This window comes from Corythoichthys intestinalis, chromosome 22 (genome assembly GCF_030265065.1).
Source record: "Corythoichthys intestinalis isolate RoL2023-P3 chromosome 22, ASM3026506v1, whole genome shotgun sequence".
Taxonomy (NCBI): domain Eukaryota; kingdom Metazoa; phylum Chordata; class Actinopteri; order Syngnathiformes; family Syngnathidae; genus Corythoichthys; species Corythoichthys intestinalis.
In genome coordinates, this window is record NC_080416.1 from 18,709,337 (window position 1) to 18,730,750 (window position 21,414).

Genomic DNA, 21,414 nt, shown 5'->3' on the forward strand with positions numbered 1-21,414 from the left:
TCCATCCTCTTTTAAGCTTCAACTGTCTGACAGACGGCCACGAGTTTTGTTGCAAAAAATCCTGATAAATGTTTGAATTCATTCTTTTATTAATGACTGCAAGTTGTCCAGGCCCTGAGGCATCAAAACAGCCCCAAATAATGATGATCCCCCAACCATGCTTCACGGTGGGGATGAGGTGTTGATGTTGGTGAGCTGTTCCATGTTTTCTCCACACATGACGTTGTGTTTTACTACCAAACAATTCAACTTCGGTTCCATCAGTCCGCAAAATATTTTGCCAAAACTTCTGTGGAGTGTCCAAGTGCCTTTTAGCGAACATTAAACGCCCAACAATGTTTTTTTTTTTTAGACAGCAGTGGCTTCCTCTGTGGATTCCTCCGTGGATTCCTCCCATGAACACCATTCTTGGCCATAGCTTTGGACTGTGCCAGTGATTTCTGCAAGTCTTTAGCAGACACTCTAGGGTTCTTTTTTACCTCTCCAAGTATTTTGCGCTGAACTCTTGGCATTATCTTTGGTGGACGTCCACTCCATGGGAGAGAAGCAACAGTGCCAAACTCTCTCCATTTGTAGACAACTTCTCTGACTGTCAATTGATGAACATCCAGACTTTTAGAGATGGTTTTGTATCCTTTACCAGCTTTATACAAATCAACTATCGTTGATCAAAGGTCTTCAGATAGCTCTTTTGACCGAGGCATGATGCACCTCAGACAATTCTTACCAGGTGTGTGTTTTATAGTTGGCAGGGCAGCTTTAAACCACTCATCAGTGATTGGGCACAAACCTGACTTAAAATGTTTGGTAAAAATTGGTTTCGATAGCTCCAAAAAAAGTCTCCTTAGGTAGAGGGTTCACTTACGTATTTTTCCCCCTTCTGTCATTTTTTGCAGACTGTCGTCATTAAAATATGAAAACCTATAAATGTTTGGGTGGTTTTAGTTAAAGCAGACACTGTATTTTTATCTGTGTGATTTTGACAAAGATCGGATCATATTTGATGGTGCAGAAATGTGAGAAATTCCAAAAAGTTCAGATATTTTTTCTTACCACTGTATGCAATTCACTTTCTGTTATGCACTGACCGGTAGAATTTGGAAGTGCTTGATCTTCTGGTGGTGGCACATGGTGAGCACAAAGGCCTTAGGGTTACTTTGACTGTCCCGCAACAGGAATAACCTGACGGGAAAAAAAGAGGGAAGGGGAAGAAGTTATGGAGGTTGAAATTGCAAGCAGCCACATGTGTTGACTGTGTGCTGACTGAACAATTATCTGTGGATGATTAGCCCTGAAGCAATCTTGACACGTTGTAAAACCTAAACTGAATATAACATACTTTTTATTTTTATTTTCAGGCACTTACATCTGGATCTAATACAGAACTTAGAACCTAGCACCTTTTTTTTAGGCCACCCATTTTTCATAGAACATGTGAATGACAGGTGTTTTTTCCCCCTATTACTAATACATGAATTATTCAAATAATAAACATGCTCATTTTCTGCATTTACAATTAGAGGTGTAACCAAGATGAAGGCCAGAGAGCCGTCTATGGGTTTGTTTAGTTTGGAAGGTGTTGGGCAAGCTGAGAAAAGGCAGAATATCAATCATAGCCCTAGCAAAAACATTGGCCAAGCCAATATGACCATTTCAGATGCCCTGAAGTAACAGTCATCAAAATGTCAACCAGGTAAAGGAATAGCAGCTGACAATAGAAAAATGTAAAGCTGCAAGGAAACACTAAACAAATCTTAATGACATCAGCAACAACCTCCAGAGGCGGAGGAGAGAAGACATTGAAGATAGCAATATCTTTTTTGTCTCCAGATGGAGATAAAGATAACGACCGTAATTTTCGGCTCATAGTCCAGTGCGGGTTATTTGTTGATTTTTTTGGGGGTTAATAGGTAACACTTTATTTGACGACGGAGCCGCTGCCGTAAGACAGTTATAATTATGACGTGACATTATCATAGGCATTAATGAATGCTTATGACAGATATCATTATATGGCAAATTATGTCAGCAACTCCATTTATGTCCAGCTCGGATCTTTTACATCCATTCAAAAGTGAGATAATTTGCCGGATGTCACAAAATGACATCTGTCATAAGCATTCATTAATACTCATGGCAGTGTCATGTCATAATTATGAAGGTCTTATAACAGTTTTATGGTGCCACTGTCAAATAAAGTGTTACCGAATACCATAACCAGCAATTAATGAAAAAGCTGGAACAGTAACTGAAGAAATAATAGTACAGATCATGAATTTTGATTGTTATTTACATCTGTAGCACTGCAATGCATGCTAGGGGGCATGTTGGATTACAATAGTGTTGACAGCAGGTGGCAGCAGAGGTTGACAGTCTCCACCAAGGGAGCAGTAAAGCTTCTTGAAGCAATTCAATTCAATTGGTTCTTGAAGCAATGAAGCTTTGAACCAATTGGTTGCAAAGTTCAATGAAGCTTTGAACCAATTGGTTGCAAAGCTTCATGATGGTTCATTTGGTCTTAAACAGTCTTATGATGCCACTGTCAAATAAAGTTTTACTGGTTAATATCTTTTGGTGTACATATCACATAATACAGCGAGGAAAGCTGCGGCTTCTAGTCCAGTCATATCTATGAACAAATGCCATTTTCATGTCAAATTTGGTGGGTGGCGGCTTATAATCAGGTGCACCTTATAGTCTGAAAATTACGGTAAATAGAACATTTGCGATTTGGGTCGTCATTCAATTGTGCCGGTGTACATAATGTTGTGAATAACAGAGCGACAAAATTGCCAATTCACAACAACGTGGTCTTACCCGTCTACTTGGCCTTGTTGTATGATCATTTTGTGGGCTTCTTCTCTCATGATGCGACCGTGAAACCAAACCTGCGTCCTGTGGATGACTAGAAAAACACATGCAAACAGACACATTAGGGGCACACTAGGCGACGTCGTTCGCGTTCAATGCATTTTCTATGGAAAGAGCACACCGAGGCGAAAATCAGCAACCCTCCTGCGGCGATGCGACACGCGACATTCGTGCACGTGATGTTTCGCGCTCATACACGTGCAAACGCAGACCAGCGATGCAATATGAGAAAATAGTAAATGGTTCCATTTCTGTCGCCTGGCACTACAACCAATCAGCAACTGATTTATTAATTGACAAATCCCCTGCGAGGACACTGGCCAAAAAAGCTTTTGTCAACATTAATTTTGATTTGAATTTTTTACCACAACCCGTAAAACTTTCCACGTTTATTTAAGCTCTTTATTTAAGGAGATAACCGGCAAACGGTTTTTAACTTACTGGCTGCCACTGACGGCAATGGACGTCCTATCCAGGCAGCGGCGTCAATGGCAGCTATTCTGATGAATATTTATACGCGCAAAACTAAAAACAATACGGAAATGAGTCCAAATGTAGCTTTTGTTCTCACTGATGTCATGATATATTGTTCGGATGGCATTATTTTGTACATTTTCTGTGTTTTCAAAGTGAAATCCATGACTGAATAAACCTCAGTTTTTTCCTCGTCTATGTCAACATGGAGGAGCGTATCATTTTAGCAGTGTGCGAACAGCACATACTTTATGATACCTCTCGGCATGATTTCCGGGACATAAATAAAATAGCAGTAGTATGGGAAGTTGTTGGCTTTAAAATGCCTTCTAAATTCATAGCCAATCAGAGATGATCAGCTTCCCGTGTTTTGCCCCTTAGCGTGAGCAACATAAAACTTGCATATTGTGGCAGTGGCGTGTACCTGTGCTAAGAGAAGATGGGTGCAAGGGCGACGGGCTGCCCAGGACATTCATACGCTGACTCCGTTTCTAAATGAAACGAACAGAATGTGAGCTTACTGGCATCCAACATAACAAACCAGAGGCTCATTGCCTTTCCACTCCTCCATCTTACCCTCCATGTCTGTCCCTCCTCCAGGGCAGCGCTCTGTGCCTCTACGGGGTTGTCGATGACACGGCCAGTCCGTCCCGAAAAGTCCATCGCCACCAGGGAGTTCTCTGACACGCTCCGCTGTTGGGGGAAGTAGAAGCGGTAGGGTGGGAGGGGAGGTGGTGGTGGTGAGGGTCGGCAGAAGACGATGGAAGGTGGGGGTGTGGAAAAGAACAAAGGTCAGAGGTCTAACAAGCCAGACACACTCACTGGGGCATGACAAATCCTGTCTGCACAGAGACCCACTTCAGTCCACTCCCAAATCACACACGTCCCCCTTGGCTTACTGGCTTTGGTGCTGGAATCATTTTAATCAACGACAACTACTTCAATTTGAAAAGACACAAACTTCCTGCCACATACATTAGCGAGAGAAAACTGTCCAGCATCTCAGTGTCCAAGTAAAATAAGTCAATAAATCTAATTTAATTCAACATGGCAGAAAATGTGGTCCCATTTTCCTGTGAGGGTCCCTTTACAGAAAAGCTTCAGAAGAGGTTACAGTCATAATGATGTTCTAAATTCTATATAGTTCATTCATAAACAGTAAATCATGATAAGCGGCTCACAATTTGGCAAGCTGCTGCCACACTTTTCAGTTGAATCTCTCACCTTGCCAACTCACGATTAGCTTAAATCATTTATAAAGGTGGAAAACACTAAAGTGCATAAAACATTATGTCATTAATCAGGGATTGGGATCCTGGTTTTACAATTGAGTTTCTTTCCAACTGAAAATCTGTTACTGAAGCAGTAAATAAGCATCCCTGCTTGGACAGTTCAGTGACTCATCAACCACCTTGAAGCTTACGCTACCGTTATAACCGATGACAAACTTCTACTAGCAGTAGCATAATATACAACAAAACTATTCACAACAATGGACTAATATCTTCATAACATGTTTTGAAATGTGGGAGGCAGACATACTAATGATTAGTCCAATCAGTCGTGTGTTAGCTTAGAAGCTAGATCGAGAAACGTGAATTTACTTGAATGAAGCCTTGTGCCGATTATCAAGGTATATCGTGGTATTAAAACGTCAAAGTGTCAAAACCGCAAAAATTTTCCGTCATACCGTCCCTAAGGTATTAGCTATTTTTTATGTCCGACAAATGAATGGAGAAATCCCTCACTTGCAGCTGCAAGGCTCAACTCACGCCTACCGGTTGTTGCTCGGTGTCAGTGAGTCAGCTGTGCTACACGTTGGCTGGAGGAAGTGAAACTCCTGAACTTTTTCACCCCATCAAAGAAAACTAAATGGCTGGTATGGGAATACTTCAGTTCCAGAAAAGTTACAGACAGCCGCAGTTTAGAGAAAGAGGGCGAACCGACACGCAAAACATGTTTGAGGGCGGTGGCTGCCGAGGAGGCAAAACCTATAATATGATTTTGCATTTATACAAAATTTAAGGTTGGTAAACACTGTTATAAACATTTCCCACCAGCTACGAGAGTTAACTCCAGCATATTTAGTGTGTCTAACTGTGGTAAAAAGTGGTGCTGTTTTCCCTCTGGCAACTGTTGAGATAGAGTGTGTGTATGTATAATGTAAACATGATACGAGTCATACACACTAGGGCTGCAGCTAACGAATATTTTAGTAATTGAGTATTCGACTGGAAATTCTATCGATTAATCGAGTAGTCGGATAAAACATTTTTTTAAGGTTAAGAGCAATAACAAATATACATTACAAAACAACATTTCACCTAATATTGAACCATTTTTAGACAATTAATGTGGTTATTTTCGATGTACATTGTTAAAAACAGCCAACAATTGCATCTAAGATGTGACTAGAAAAAAAACAGGAACAAATTCACGGCTTTCACTCAAAAAACTTCTAGATCTTATATTTAAAAAAAAAAAAAATCTTACCTAAAAATGTCATTACGCTTGATAACACACATCACTTAAAAGTTTTTCCCACGTGTTTTAATTAATTTCCATTTGTGTCTTTAATATAAGCTATTTTTAAGTTCTAGTTAAGTTTTAAGTTAGTCTAAATTGTAAATCCTGATAGGATTTTAAGTTTTTACCTGCTGTATTGGAGCACATTAGGCACCAGTGCTACTTGGTGTTTTATCCAGCGATGACTACTGAGCTAAAATTCACAGTTAGCTTTATTAAGTTTTTATTTTACACCCTCATCACTTTACAGTGCTGTGTTTTTACAGAATAAATAAAGCCTGTATGTAAGACACGTTGGCCACGCATCGACAGTAGTCATTATTAACAAAAACCTAGCCCTCCGCAGGGGTAACGTTACGTTACAAAGGTACAGTAACTTTAATCTTATTTATTAGCGCTGAGAAGTCTACTGCTGTAAGATGGTGGCTGTTTACTAATGCCGGCATCTGGTTCTATATACATGTGCTAATTCCGTCGAGTCTGTCATTTCGCATCTAGTTCCATATACATATGATATCTATGAGACGCATCAGACGCTAGCACCGTAGCATCACGCATAGTTTGTAGCAACATTGGCATAGTTTGTAGCGGCTGTCTGCTGCAGTCAGGTATTATTTCTTCTTCTTTCTCAGCGCGTTGTCCCGCATTAAAAGTAGTCCGGGCAAAACCCGAACGCTAATGGTAAGAGTAAACGATTCCTCGAGGCGAATAAAATTATTCGGATCAATATTTAAACTCGAGTTACTCGAGTATTCGTTTCAACTCTAATACAGACGTGCTTTTTATGAAAAATTATTAAATTATTTATTATCATATGTTGAGCTGTGGCTATGGGTTTAGGCTCACCTAAATATATTTTTTGACATTTATTTTAACTAAACATTATACTTATGTTCCAGTTTGCTAATATTGTTTGAAAAATAAAATCCTGTTCAATGGAAAAAAGACAGATTTTTAAACCTAGGTATCTCAAAGTAACACATTTTAGTGCTGTAACTGCAATACTGTGAGACTGTGAAACCGTGATATTTTGGCTTAAGGTTATCATACCATCAGAATATCATACCCGCACATGCCTACTTGAATGGCTCTCTCAATACATCAGCTAATCAATAGCTCAGTGTGGACTGGCGCGAGTGAAGCGGGGGTTATTAGATCCTTACCACAGGCGTGGAGAAATGCGAGAGATTTGTCTTCCTCTGTTGTGGGACGCTGTAGCTCTTATACAGGACAAGGCCATACTGTTATGACAAGAGGGGACCGGCATAAATGTGCGCAGGTGGAAGAACAGCGGGTTTAGAAAATGAAATTTACAAAATTACCTTAAGAAGTCTGAAGGCAGTCATCCAACAGGTCCTGCTCTGCTCATCTTCAGCACATAACATCTTCAGCTCCTTACAGTCACTTCTTGCTTTACTGGGCTGTAAGCAACAAACGGCACAAGGCTTGACTTTAACACAGCGGCGCAGTGCTACGGGCTTAATTTAGGACAGAGAAACACCCACATCGTGCTTATGCATTAATTATGAGATTAACATTCATGCATTATTCACTCGGAAGAAAAAATGCTGACAAAAAATGCGTGAATTTTAAGTATTTCTTTTTGCATAGCGCTGCTAACCAAGTTGAAAAAAATATATATGAAAAAAGAAGAAGAAAAATATGTAAATAATTATGTAAAATGATTGCAGTTCTTTTTTTGAAAGTGGACCGAACGCCTTAGCCAGTGGCATTCTTGACCGCGGACAGTAAGAGCTGGGATTGCTCTACTGACATGAACCAGAGCCACCACATACACATATAAATACATGTATAAATATACAATACATAAACATACATTTATGTACTGTATACATATACACATTGTGTATGACTGTAAGTACATACTGTACATCCAAACACACACAGACACACGCACACCCCTACCAAGTACACCCACACATACATTCACATACTAAACAAATGAATTTCCTGCAAGCATCTGCGGGTATACTGCACATCATTGTTGAATTGTCATAAAAAGTGCATTTTGTTTTTTACCCAGCCTTGGCTTTGCATTCTTCACCTCTTAAAGGTTGATTGCAATAAAAAATAAAAATTAAAATAAAAAAAAACCTGCAACTTTCTCAGGCGGTAGTTGTCACCTCATAGAGTTCACTTGGGGAGTGAAGGAGATTTGGTTACACCCTCCTTCATTTATTGTAAGCACACAATGCGGCGTTACACTCTTGTAGCAGACGAGCGTCGCCGTGCAGGCTTTTGTCCTTTTTTTCCCCCGGCAGCGACGAGGACCTGCCAGCCCCTCGCGATGAATTAATTCACGTAACCATGGCAACAATACAGCCACCACCCGTCAAGTAAAATCCCTAACCCAATTCTGCACTGTCACCCCTGCTGACAGCATCTGACATGACAGTCGCCTAGCATGATTGTATGTGTGTTTGTGTGTGTGTGTAAGTGAGCTGAGGGGCTGGGAAGGGGGGTTGGTTAGGCAGATTCTATGTACCATCCTGGCTTATCCCACTGGGCTTATCCCAGATCAGCAGGTGACCCACCACAGATAACTCCTGGAGTGGGGGACACAGTGTGTTCAAACCCCTGCTGGGTGGTTTTAACCCCTGTGTCCTTTGACCCGCGCGCACTAACACACAATACTTGCAAAGGCGACACAGGTGCATCTGTTACAAAGGGGTTTTAAACAATTTCACGAGTGCCAGTCACTCATTTAAGGGCGTGATCAAGTTTCATGCGTTTGGCAGCACCAGCTGCACCCGCATTACTAAGCATTAGTTAACAGTGAATAGAAATGCTGATGTGTGTGTGCGTTACCTTGATTGAGAACTGGTAGTCTGTGGGAGCGTTGTGTAGTTTTCTGCCGGTGATAATAGTGAAGATGTTGCTGTCTTCCAGATCAGACAATAGCTGCAGGTGTCGGGGCTCCTGTTCAGTCAAGAGCAAATGTTACTATCTCAAATAATAAACAAATAATATGTATATATTTTTTCTAACTCTTGTATCCTCATGAATGTTTGTTGTAATGGCAAATGGACAGCCTGGAATCAGTTTTGTTGCCCTTAAAAAATCTTATTTTGAGTGTTAAAGACTAGTTAACAGATTACAGGTAGTCCCCGTGTTACGACGTATCCGACTTACGTGATTTTGACTTTACGACGTGTGTCAGGTTTTTTCTCTAGTCGTTTTTTTTTTTTTTTGGCGTAACAGTGTCTCGTCCGCCATCTCTCAGCACTGATGCATAAACTTCACTATCAGTTGACAGGACACAGGGCAATCCGTAGGGGGGCTAATTTCAAATATTGAAAATTCAAATATTTTCAAAACCAAAGCCGGTAGCGACCAAAAACCAAAACAGGCACCTCACTTCGGCATATGAGTCTCCATGAGCAGCGACATCAAAAGATTCAAAGTCGTTCCCTAATAAAATAAGAAAACAAAATGGCTATAAAATTCTCAAATTTTACGCTAGATGCACAAAAATCACCAAATATAGATATGTAGAAATGTCCTATATTTTCAGGGTAAATAGAAATATTTAATATAAGTTTATATAAGTTTTTGCCCAAAATAACAACTTTTAATTTTTTTTTTTTTTTTTATTGAGTGCAAGTTTTCAACAGCTAATAAATCACTCCGTTTTCACATCAGAAACTTAGTACTTGAGGAGAGCATGCAGAATCATCTTAATTTTACTCAACAAAAGCAAAATTTGCATTTTATATACAGTCACAGCTTATTTAAGTTGAATACCAATGTTACTATTGCCTCAGTACAGAGGCACGGCTTACCGGCTATCTGGCTCTTGTCGTTTTTACATTGAAATGTTACATACAATAAAACACGTAAAATATTTTTTTTTGTATGAATGCAGAAATATCTAAATTACAACTTTTTGGCCAAAAAACGGACAGTTGGCCAAAAATGACCTGATCATTTGAATGTAAACTTACGCTACTGTGTATGGATACAACATGGCAGCTATACCAAAACGAAGAGCTTTTTAAGTTGAAAATTCTTGTAGATAATTGCGTACATCCATGAATTTCTAGAGACATGAACATAAAACAGTCTAGCAAAACACAGGCAGTTATCGTTCATTTCACGCAAATATTTCAAGCTAAAGTAAAGCTAATTTTTTCCATGCATTTTTTTCAAAACGTTTCAAAGTGCATGAATGGGGCAATTTTATATAATAATTACCTTGACTCCTCGACCAAATCACTCTTGACACACTCCTGCTTGCTTGTATGTTGTAAAACTGTTGTCATTTTTCCAGCTAAATCCGGCGTTTGAACGCAGCGTGTTTGAGTTTATCACTATCAAAGCCAAATGCTCTGCAAGGGTCTGCCCCCAACGGGAAGGCGTGGTGCAATGTTTGTGGGAGCTGTCTTGTCAACTGATGGTGAAGTCTAAGACTGATGGTAAATGCAGTATATTATTTGTATTTAATTTTGTTTTTATTAGGTATAATTAATCTAAATGGTTGATCTATGCATATCTGGCATTTCATTATATTACAGTATATGTATGTGGGGTCTGCTTTCCTTTGTTACACTCGGACTTGTTCGACATCACGCCAGTGTGGTTTTCTGTCAGTTTCGAGTGTTGCTTTCACGTCGGGAAGCAGGGGGGTGAACGGCAGTTAACATTTGAAGAAGGCAGAGAAACAGTAAACTCCACCGCGCGGCCTCGGTGATGATCCCCCCCCCATTCCCCCTCCCCCCGTTATCTCGCTATTACCCTACTAGCTTGACTAATTAATAAATGTCAGTTGTGAGAAGAATTATGGAGTGATCGGTGTTACCAGAGGGAAGCAATATCTACCTATCTATCTTATTTTATTAATATGACGTGTAATACATGTTTTGGGATAGTTTTTTTTTGATTTTGGGAGCATATAGTGGTACTTTAAAGGTTAATTCAAATTTATGCGTAAATTCGGGTTACGACGCCAGTGTAGGAACGGAACTCGTTCGTAACCCGGAGACTACCTGTAATGCATCAGATTATTCCACCTATTTTAAGTAAATATTACTATTTGTTCTTATTAAGACCATACATCAAAAAGTTGGTAATTTTTCACCTAAATCAAGAAAACTTTACTTTCAAATAATGTTTTGAACAATATCTATTCTTGGATTTAGAACATTTAAGATTAAATATAATAATTTAGTGCTTAAAATAAGTCTCAAGCCCATTTTCAGCTCGCTATTTTTTATTTCAAGAAATCTAATTGAATAAAATTTAGAAAAAAAATTCAAACACTGGCAGATAGTTTCACTTATTTCTAGTAGATTTCACGTAAACAGGGAATTCAACTAGTTTTGAGAAGCTGGGTTTTTGCAGTGTATGTATAAGGTGTTTTGAAATGTTTTTTTTCGCATTTAAAACATCCCTGAGAAGAAACGGGCAGCAAACCTGCCATGCCTCGGGACAGAATCCAGATCCAGTATCAGCACCTTGGTCAAGAGTACTTACTGGAAACTGACCTTTCTAACCAGAATTTTGCTGCAGTGCGCCAGCAATGCTAACTGCTCTTGCACCATGCCAGTAAAAGTGAATCATGTTTCAAATTAAACTTGGGAGTGGTCGAAGACTATGCATTCCAATGGGATATAATTGTTCTCCATCAGAGCGTCAATCAAAAAATGAGCACGGGCAGACAGCGCTTGTATCAGGTGTTGCGCTATAAAATATAAATTACCTTGGATGTTCCTTTAGTGGAGAAGTAGAGGCCGGAACGTCGCAAGAACATGTAGAGTTTCTTCCAGGATTTGCGTCCAGGTTCCTTCATGTACAGATAGCCCTGAATTTCTGGACAACTGCTTGAGTTCAAGAAGTTCTAAAGCAAAAAAACGCAAAACAAGCTTGAGCGGGAACAGAATGCAACAAAGGCAACACTTTTTTTGTGGGGGGAAAAAAATAATAAAAGATGCTATCATTTTCTATATTCCTAAATGAGTTGCAGTAGCACCAGCAGGCAAATGCAATTACCCGACTGCAATGACTCTGTGTGAATGTTCATGCATATTTTTAGACAACAGATGTCCTTGTCACAGTCTTCAGGAGGAAGGAGACTTTTTTTTTCCTGGTTTCAAGGACAGGATTTTAGGTTTCCCGATTAAAGAATGGGGTTAGATAACGATTTGCTTGCACGTGTGGCACTTTGCGCATGTGTGTGTGTCTTCACAGAGTCATCCCTCCTTACCTGTAAGAGCTGTGATTGAGGGATTGTGCCATCAGACTCCTGACACCAAGCCACCATCTGCTCTGGAAAAAAGTTCTGCATGGAAAAAAAGAGCGAGATTGACAAATGAGTGCTGGAGAGAATATGCACAAGCTGTTAGGGGTCATGCTTCCCTATGAAGAATAAGTCTCTCTCTTGTCGTGTGTGTGACGAGCACAAGGACTCATAGACAAGTGGTCAGGGTGAGATAGGCAATGGAGAGATAGAGAGAAGCGAGAAAAAGAGAGAGAAGGCACTTGAGCCTGAGAGTAGATGCAGTATGATCTCACCCGCTGATGTAATCCCCTTTAGCCAGCAGCACCACTCTTAGTGTGATTGACAGGCTGCGGCCAGCACTCTGGTGTTTTAGTGCGCTCATTACCACAGAGCTGAGGTCACCTGCTGGCTCTGACATACACCTAAATCACCACGCCAATAATGTCACTGTAAAGCTGGCACGTCACGTAGCACCACTACCCCATGCTGAGTCCATATTAGCTAAAGATGCCACACTATAGAGGCCCAGGTTGACATGTGAGCTGTGGATGTTGGAGCTTTAAGACTCTTAAACAACCAAGAGCTCTCACGGGAATTCATAGGAATAAACTAGGAATTCAAAAATTTAAGCTTAGATTCTAATCGGGAACGTGACTATATTTGGGATAAATACATTTCAGCGTAATCCTGACTAAAACACAACTATTTGCCTGAAAGGATTTAGCAGAAATGCAGAGAAGCCTGATGGAAATGTGTGTTTTTATTACAAGACTTTTAAGGAGGGAGTTTATAATATTTATTTCTGAATATGATAACTAGTGCCGCCGTTTCTTGGGTAATTTCAAATTAATTGGATGCTACTTTCAAGGCCAGATTGACTGAACATGTACGAGTAGAGAAACCTTCAAAATAACCCTGAAATAAAATATGGGTTATGTCCTTAGTATTTAGCTTCTATTCTTGTTTAACAAGGCACTAACGAGGTTTCCAAGGTTAAAAGCGCTTACTGCGTTCCCATCTGTTTTACTTTTGGGTGTCCGTTGATTTTGAATATGTAAAATGAGAATGAAATCAGTGAAAATACGCATACTGTAGAAAAAGTTACAACGCTACATACAACAACAATTTGATTGGCATATCTGTTGAGTTGGAAGAAGGACAAACTGCTTTCTTAGGAATTGTTTATTCACTACTACTCATTAACATTTTCATGTCTTGCAATGTGTTATGAAAACATTTAGAATAGTGAAGTATTTTATGTGGAAATGTACAGTCTAAATCAAGGATGTCGAACTATTTTTGTTGCGGGTTAATGCATATTTATGGTTTCCCCTCAAGAGCTTTCATGACTTGGAAAACCATATACAGTAAATGTACCATGCAACCTCATTATATCATTACATTTTGCGGGGCTAATAGCATGGTTACAGAAGTCATAATTAATTGTCACAATATAACTAAAAAAATATATACTACTACTAATGTTTCTGCAAAAAAAAATTTTTTTTTTTCTTAATTTCTGCATATTTTCTCAGCCATAATTTGGTGGGAAACCGCAAAGGTTAGATCAAATCAACTGAACTCATGATCAGTGTTGTCACTAACGCATTACTAAGTAACGCGTTATTGTAATCTGATCATTTTCTTTCAGTAACGAGCAATCTAACGCGTTCATTTTTTCAAACCAGTCACCTGAATAAAGTTGATTTCCTTAGTGTCTGTGCGTTAATATTTTGTTATTGCCTCGCAATTAGGGTTGGGCATCGTTTGAAATTGAACGATTCCGATTCCACGTTTCGATTCCGGTTCTGAACGATTCTCAATTCAGATTCTTTTAAGGGGCAGCGTCAAAAAATTGCATAGTTTATATTAATGTCTTAACTTCTCGATGATTTTTTAAAATTATATAAACTTTTCACAAGGTTATTTTTTTAACTTGGATATAAATATCAGTCTTTCACCTTGAATGTGATTGTTTCTTTCCACAGGAGTGCATTTTCATAAAGATGTTTATTTTTCAAAAGCTCACCGAGAAAACATTTACACATTCTTTTGCCATACATGTACCTTAGCTAGGAGCTACGACGAAGCATTAGTATAAATTCTTCTATTAATTATATAATTTGATGATTTTTAAATATTGTTGATTTTAACGAAGACGGCAACGTGCTACGTAAAGTACCTAGCTGTTAATATACAGGCTATATAGCCTGAGAAGTTTATTGCTTTAAGATGGCAGCTGTTTACTACCGCCGCGAAGTCTGTCATTTCGCATCTAGTTCTATATACAGTACATATGTGATGTCTACCGTAGCCCGACGTAATAATATGACTTATTCTCATACTATTCCACCCATCCATCATCTACTGCTTGATCCGGGGTCGGATCGCGGGGACATCTGAAGACAGATGTAATTCATTGTTTTACTTATCTAGTTCTGACTGGTTAGAGGATCGGCGTGGCACTCAGCTATGCTAATCGGCACTTGTATTCCATGAAGCCGGAGGTGTTTAATCATATTGGTCGTGCAGCCACCTTTTCAATGATATACTAGTAGTTGTGTTGCAAATGTGGCACTGAACTGACTGGTCTTTTTTTTTTTTGTAAAGTTGAGCCAAACTTTTGAGCGCCGCCGCACCGTGTCAATGGTTGTAATCAAGTTGCAATGCACAAACACGCTTCTTGTGGCTTCATTTTTGTGGTTTTTGGCAGCAATTTTTTTCCGCTCAGCGGCCAGGGCATCGAAATTTTAAAATTCGAACAGTTCCAGGAGCATCAGAGCGTTAGAACCGGATGCCATCGATGCTCGATGCCAAACCCTACTCGTATGTAAAATTAAGAATATTGTAGTCATGTACGAAGAGCATTTCAAATAGAAAATGTTGGAAAGGTTCCAACTACGTGTTAATTTCCATGGTAACCGCTGATAGTTACTTCCAGTTTTGGTCTGGAGTCTCAAGCGCTGTTTTGGGACACGTGAGGATCGCGGGTGATCATTCGAGCCAAGTGCAGCCACCTGTGATGTGCGAGGGAATGTTGATTTATGTCCTTAAGTCTTTTTCCTTCATTCTGGAGGGTTCCAGCGATAGCTTGGGCATTGTTTACATCATATTCATTTTGCACATTTATGCCATGAGGTGACGTGTTCGTTTAGCATATTTGGGATGTGTTGTAAGTCCGACTGAATGTAAAGTGCTTAGTTGCCGCAAGGTTTTGTGGCCAAATTGACCGCATGTGTGTACGGCGTACTACCGGGTTGTGCGCGCGCATTCGCACGCGCACCCACCTTTATGTTCGTTGCACTGTGCATTTTATTTGTGTGATGTTGGTTATTGTGCAGTCAATTTGCATTGTTTTACATTAGCTCTGATATGCTGTTAACCCCTAAACCCTAACCCGAATTCGGTTGCTAAATTTGCACAATTCTTGCACTTAGATGCAAAACTGTCTATGGCATTTAAATTTGTAGTCTGTGTTATTTTATTGTATGTGTATGAGTGGTTGTGTTATCTGTATGCTTACCTGCTGTAAGACAAGTTTCCCCTTCTTAGGGGACAATAAACTTAAACTGAACTGAACTGAAGTTCAGAATTTTGACATTAGGCTTAATCTTCGAGTTAGCGGGGGTTTAATTAGTCGGTGGAGTTGAATTCAACAAATTCCAAGCAGTTTATTAGATAATATTTGTTATTTTCAGGGCTCCGGAGTGGCTAAGCTAGCGTGATTCAATAGTGTTGAAATCAACTCCATCAACTAATTAAACTCCGCTTAATCGAAGATTAAGCCTTATGTGAAATTTTCTAGTCTTTCCCGTTTTAGATTCAATTATCGTAAAGTCAATTACATGTGATGACATTACTCTTATCATTATTCTTATGTTGAGGCAGCAAAGGGAGAAAAATTGGTAAAAAGTAACCGATGAATTACTATAAGTAACATAGTTTCTTTGATGATGAAGTAAGTAAATTAACTAGATTACATTTTGAGGCGTAATCGGTAATCAGTAATGAAATTACTTTTCAAAGTAATCTGTGGCAACACTGCTCATGTTGCTCTATGACTTTGTTGGTTTTTTTTTAATTTTTTTTAAAACATTCAAATATGTTAAAAGTATGTTATTTGTTCAATTTGGTTTGAAATCAGCCATGGTAAAATTGGCAAGCACGCCTGTCGCCGTCAACGGCAGCCAAAGAGTTATTTTAACACGCTTTCAGTATACGGTACTAGCCACAAATAACAACGAGCAAACCTAAAATATTCTAAAATCAGCTGCTCCGTCCAGAAACATCACGGTGAAGTGTGTGTGTGCATGTGCAGGGCTGCGTGCTAAAACGAAGCAGTCACAGAAAGGTCAACACGGGGATGCGAGAAACTCACCAGGGGGTTCCTGAAGAATTCATATTTGGCATAGTTCTTCCTGAAGAGGAATTTACTGTCGCTGCTCATGGAAGCTTGAACCTGAACCACCAGTTCGTGGTCCTCCAGGCATCTCTCTGCCACCGGGAATACACGGACAAACAGACGGCTAGTGTGAGTCACAGAGTTTTGTTTGTATTGTCCTCTGGGAGCTTTTGAGACACACTACGATTCAAAATTGCCTCATTACGACTTTGACAGGGTAGATCTGCTCTTGCTCATTCATACTTGTCTCTTACCTAACACTAAAACATATGGCGCTTTTGTGTGTGACGCTAATAAGATCTTCGCTTCTCACATCATTGTCCTTAAAGAACGATATAATAAGAGCAGAAGAGTTTAACCGAGTAAAAGCAGCGAGAAGAAAAGAGGCACTGTGAGGCAGGGAGGGAGGAAAGCGAAGGTGGAGGGGAGGGAAGAAGTGGCAAGAGATGGTAAGGGGGGGTGAAGGGAGGGAGTGGGGGAGGGGTTGGCAGTGTGGGCATTGCAGGAAGATGATGTCATCTATTTAGGCTGATTGCCGAGAGCAGCGGAGCCATAAGCAAAGTGCACCGAGCCCGCAGACGAGCGCACATTAAGAGCTCACGCAGGCCTAACGTGATCAGTGTAGTGCACATATGTGCGTGTAGCAGCGTGTATGTTAATGTGGAGGCTATATGACCAAAAATTGATAGTGACAGGATGTTCTGTGGACACACGCACAAGCAGGTTTTAGCCCTAACTCTTCTCCCCGCAGTCCTGGCACACGTCTTTTAATGAAACGCACACACAATGTGCTGCATACTAAAAAAGAATGTGGCAGAAACACATGGCTGGAAATGTTTGACCTCCGTTGTGTGTGCGTGTGTGAGCAAGCGGGGGAATTTCCTATGGAGGGTTAAGAGCAGAGTGATTGGCCAGCCGAGCTAGGGGCTCGTCCGACAGAGATCCACGATTGGTTCCTTGCAACTCTGGTATGACGCTAAGTCCAGGCCTCTCCGCATGCAAACCACCCCACCCCGCTCCAGTCCCCCTTTTATCTCTCTGTCGCTCCCTCTTTTTGCTCGCTTTTTTCCTTCCCTCTTTCCCTCCCTCTCTTGGCTCACCTCACATTCCATCTCTCCACTGCACTTTTTTTTCCAGCAACGCAGATGAAGCAGCAACGCACAAAGCGATCCTTTGACACTAAAAATGCAAGTCTGGGAGTGGGAAAGCCTCACCGTGGACAAAGACAGACCCAGAAAAAAAGGAGCTAAGTAAAGCTTCAAAAGGATACGCCTTGAAGTCAAGTTTTTCGAGGTTTCTTTTTTTAACCAATATTGGTAAGGAACAAGTGTGTGTGTGTTGGTTGGGGGGGGGTTGTAATATAGTTAATCCTGCTTGCACGACCACCTCCTCAAGATGTATAGAAAGCATACAAACACTTGTGCCATGCTCAAGTGAACACAAACAGTAAGCGCAACCCCCCATGCAGACAAACACATATGCTCACAAAACCCACGATAACATCGTCATCTTCTGATTAAACACCTTATACATTTTTTGACCGTTTGTGTATTACACCCTGCCAACAGTGTTGCGTTTTATTATACATGCTCAACATTGTTGTGCTTGAAAAAAATTTCATAAAATTGATGGAAAGCAGCACACAGCATCACAAATTGTGTGGGGGGAGTTAAATCATGAAGTAACGCTTCATATATGAATGTAAATGACAAAAAAATTAAATGCATAATTAATATTGTGGTTATATTCATGTAGTGGAGACAAAATGGGCCAAGGCGCACAAAGTAAAATGCTGTTTCATAAATAAAGCACTGTAGGACTCCAAGATTCATATTTGTTGCAAAACACGAATTCAAATTATAACAAGTCAAACTTGTATAGCAATTATGCTAATACGCGAGACCTGTAAAGTACATTTCTCTGCAATAGCTTCACTTAATTTAAGTGAATTTAGTTCCGAGGGATGAACAGCAATTATAATTTGCAAATTATCTTAAAACAACAGCATAACAGGTGCTCACCTAGGCCGAGGATGGGGTGGTGCTCCACCAGCGTCCAAGCGTTGTCGTCCACACAGTGGCTCTTGTAGACCAGGAGCTGGCACACGTCTCTGGCTGTCATGTCCGCCGGGATCTCCACCACTTTCCCGGCCCCATCCTCGCTCCACACCTTCACTATCTGAAAAACACACACGGGCCAAGGTCATATTTGGCACAAGCTAGAAAAAGTCCTGCGACAGTGGGAAGGCGCAGCGCGGCCTAAGCTGCTTTTCACGAAAATGCTAGAGTAAGAAAAAGAAGAACGAATCCGATTCGGAATGTCCGTTTACCTCTATCGCCACGTGCTTTGTCAAGTCCATCCTTAAAGTCCCGCTTAGTTTCCTCTCCAACAGGAGAGTTTCTTTAAAAATCACAGCAAAGTCCCGGAAACTGGCGCCCGCACGCTGGGTTCAGCCCTTTTGTCCACGGTGCAACCAAACTCCCTCACACGCACATCCCCGGATATGCATGTAAACTTGCTTGCGCACATCGCACGGTGACGTGTTTTCTGCCGCGCCAACACCGAGGGCGAGAGGGAAAAAGTAGAAAGTATTCACAGTTGGAGGACATTTTCATTATGTCCTTAAAAATGCCACCACTGGGAGCAGCAAGCGGGCACAGTTCAAAGCCCAAGTACCGCCCATTGTTGCGCCATTTTGAACCATTTCAGACGAGCGCCCAAAGCAACATTTAAACTGGCTGTAATTTTGCCTGAGAGTGTGTTTGCTGCACAGATAACCACAGAGCAGCTGCTTCACACCACTCCATCTGCACATTCACACAAAAAGCCCTCGCTCTCGCATGCAGCGCGGAACACGAACGCATGCAAAAAATATGAGCGCGTGAACGCCAGAAAGTGCTTCAAAACCACAGCGGCGACGCACATTAGGTCAAACGGAAGGTGTTACATGTTTGCATGGTTATGTGTGTGTGCATGCTCGCACACCTACGTACTTCACATCCTTTGCCTAGAGCAGGCGTTCTGCTCGCAAACTCTACTGCCCCGCACTGCACACAAAGCGAGCGGGCGCAACTGTTGAAAATTGCATGAAACAAGAAACAAAAAGAGCTCAAGAATACTCAGGAGATTGAGCCGAGCAACGACACGGCGATTCGGAAACCGAAAATGGCACCGAACGCCAGGAGCACCATCACGGCGACGCCAAGAGAGCCTCCTAACGCAAGCGAGGGAAGAAAAAAAAAAACGTCACAGTGCTCCCTGCCCCTTCTAAAGCTAGAAGACTCCTTCCTCTCCTCCCACCCCTGCCAACCCTTATCCCCCAATAAAAAAGTGATTTCATGACGTGTGACTTTTGTTTAAGAAAAGTTTGTGATACATCCACAGGGGAGGGTAACGGAAAGCCGCGGGGGTCTTGATCGCTGCACTTTACCAACTGCACTAACACACACACACACAAATAGACAGTGTAGAAGGCGCACACACACATCCCCAAAAAAGAATGAAACACAATGTCTCTTACCTCCACAGCCCGAAAGAGGCAACAGTCTGGAGAGCAGGATGGCATTTTCACACTGAGACGCTCTCCAGTGACACAGAGAGAGAGGGAGAGCGAGGAGGGGGGAGGAAAAGAAGTCAGGAAGAGGGAGGGAGGGGCTGACTGGCAAGGAGAACACAGGAGAGGTAAGAGCGAAGGGGGCAAGCGGTGAGGAAGGGAGGAAGTGACAGAGGAAGGACGAGAGACTGGACACGGCTCGACCCGGCTAACATACGGCGGGCAGCACCGAGCTCGGGGTAGCGACGCCGAACGGTATGAGCGCTGTCGCCAAACCGCTACATCCACCGGCCCTTCTCCCCCCGCCCACTTCTCCCCTTCCTCCTCCTAGCACTGGATTAACCCAGTGTGGGATTTTTTAAAATGTTGAGCTGCTACCTGTCACGTACACTACACTCTTATCACCAAGGTTACAGCCAAATCGCCATCTATCCGCCCTTTCCACATTGTCAGCTTCTTTTAATGACACCCCCCGCTCCCAAACACACACAGATATATACGTACAGAGCTTAATGTACTGAAGTACAAAGCCAATCACTGTATACACGCATCGCTCACGCGCTGCCTGCCAGGTTTTAATTTCCACCCCCTCCCTTCCCTCATATCCTCTTCCCTCTCAACAGCTGTGTGTGAAATATTATGCTGGCGAGGTTAGCGGCAGAGCAACATGTGTAACGTGCGCTTGTGTTTCGAGGACGAAGAGGTAGTTGATTTGAAGCGATATGGATCAGGCGCTGCTCTGGTTTTGCTGAGGGGGTCAAGGGAGGGATAGAAGAAGGAGGAGGGGAGGCGGTTGCTCAGCAAATCTGCCCAGCCCGAAGAGAGGCAGTGCGTGGGGGTGAGGGGGGTGGAAAAGACAAGAAGGTAGCGAGGGAGGGCTGAGAGCGAGTACAGAAAGGAGAGCAATGGAGGAATGTCAGTAATGTAATACTGAGTCATAATCAGGCTCATGTGTAGCGTGCGGGCCAACACAGCTGGCCCCTAATACGGTGTGCATGAGAAGTGAGGGCCTAACGAGGAAGAGCAAATGTAAACCAAGATGACTATTTGTTGGGGGGGAGGTTCTTCCTTCTGCCTCTTAGGGCAGGTTTCCAGTCATCAGGGCTGCAGCACTGCTTTATTTTCATGTTTATGTATGCTTGTGTGGGAGGATCATGCATGTTCAAGCATGAGGGGTGCATATAAAGCATAAAGCTTCTAGCTAGCATTATCATTTTGATACAACCTCGACCTTTTAGATACTTAGAAATAGCAATGAAAGGTAAAACCTTATCAAATGAAATAAACTAGCCAAGACACTGTTTTCTTTTTCTCCCCTCCCCCGCTGCCTTATATCATTCAACTAGAGGA

The 21,414-nt window shown here is 41.5% G+C and overlaps 1 protein-coding gene across 5 annotated transcripts in view; it reads right to left on the reverse strand.

Moving 5' to 3' along the window:
- The window catches only part of LOC130910242 (growth factor receptor-bound protein 10-like), a 104,734-nt gene that overhangs the window by 17,575 nt on the left and 65,745 nt on the right, over positions 1–21,414 (reverse strand). For 3 of the 5 annotated variants that reach the window (XM_057827351.1, XM_057827350.1, XM_057827352.1), the window contains 11 exons: positions 18,533–18,689; positions 16,488–16,603; positions 12,095–12,169; positions 11,591–11,728; positions 8,701–8,811; positions 7,194–7,292; positions 7,035–7,112; positions 3,922–4,038; positions 3,770–3,836; positions 2,818–2,905; positions 1,089–1,182 (listed from right to left, as the gene is read on the reverse strand). In XM_057827351.1, coding sequence (XP_057683334.1) covers positions 1,089–1,182; positions 2,818–2,905; positions 3,770–3,836; positions 3,922–4,038; positions 7,035–7,112; positions 7,194–7,292; positions 8,701–8,811; positions 11,591–11,728; positions 12,095–12,169; positions 16,488–16,603; positions 18,533–18,689 — 1,140 coding nt within the window. Of the gene's footprint in view, positions 1–1,088; positions 1,183–2,817; positions 2,906–3,769; positions 3,837–3,921; positions 4,039–7,034; positions 7,113–7,193; positions 7,293–8,700; positions 8,812–11,590; positions 11,729–12,094; positions 12,170–16,487; positions 16,604–18,532; positions 18,690–18,840; positions 19,247–20,031; positions 20,367–21,414 lie in introns of those variants that run through there. The other 2 variants (XM_057827355.1, XM_057827353.1) reach the window with 2 other exon arrangements.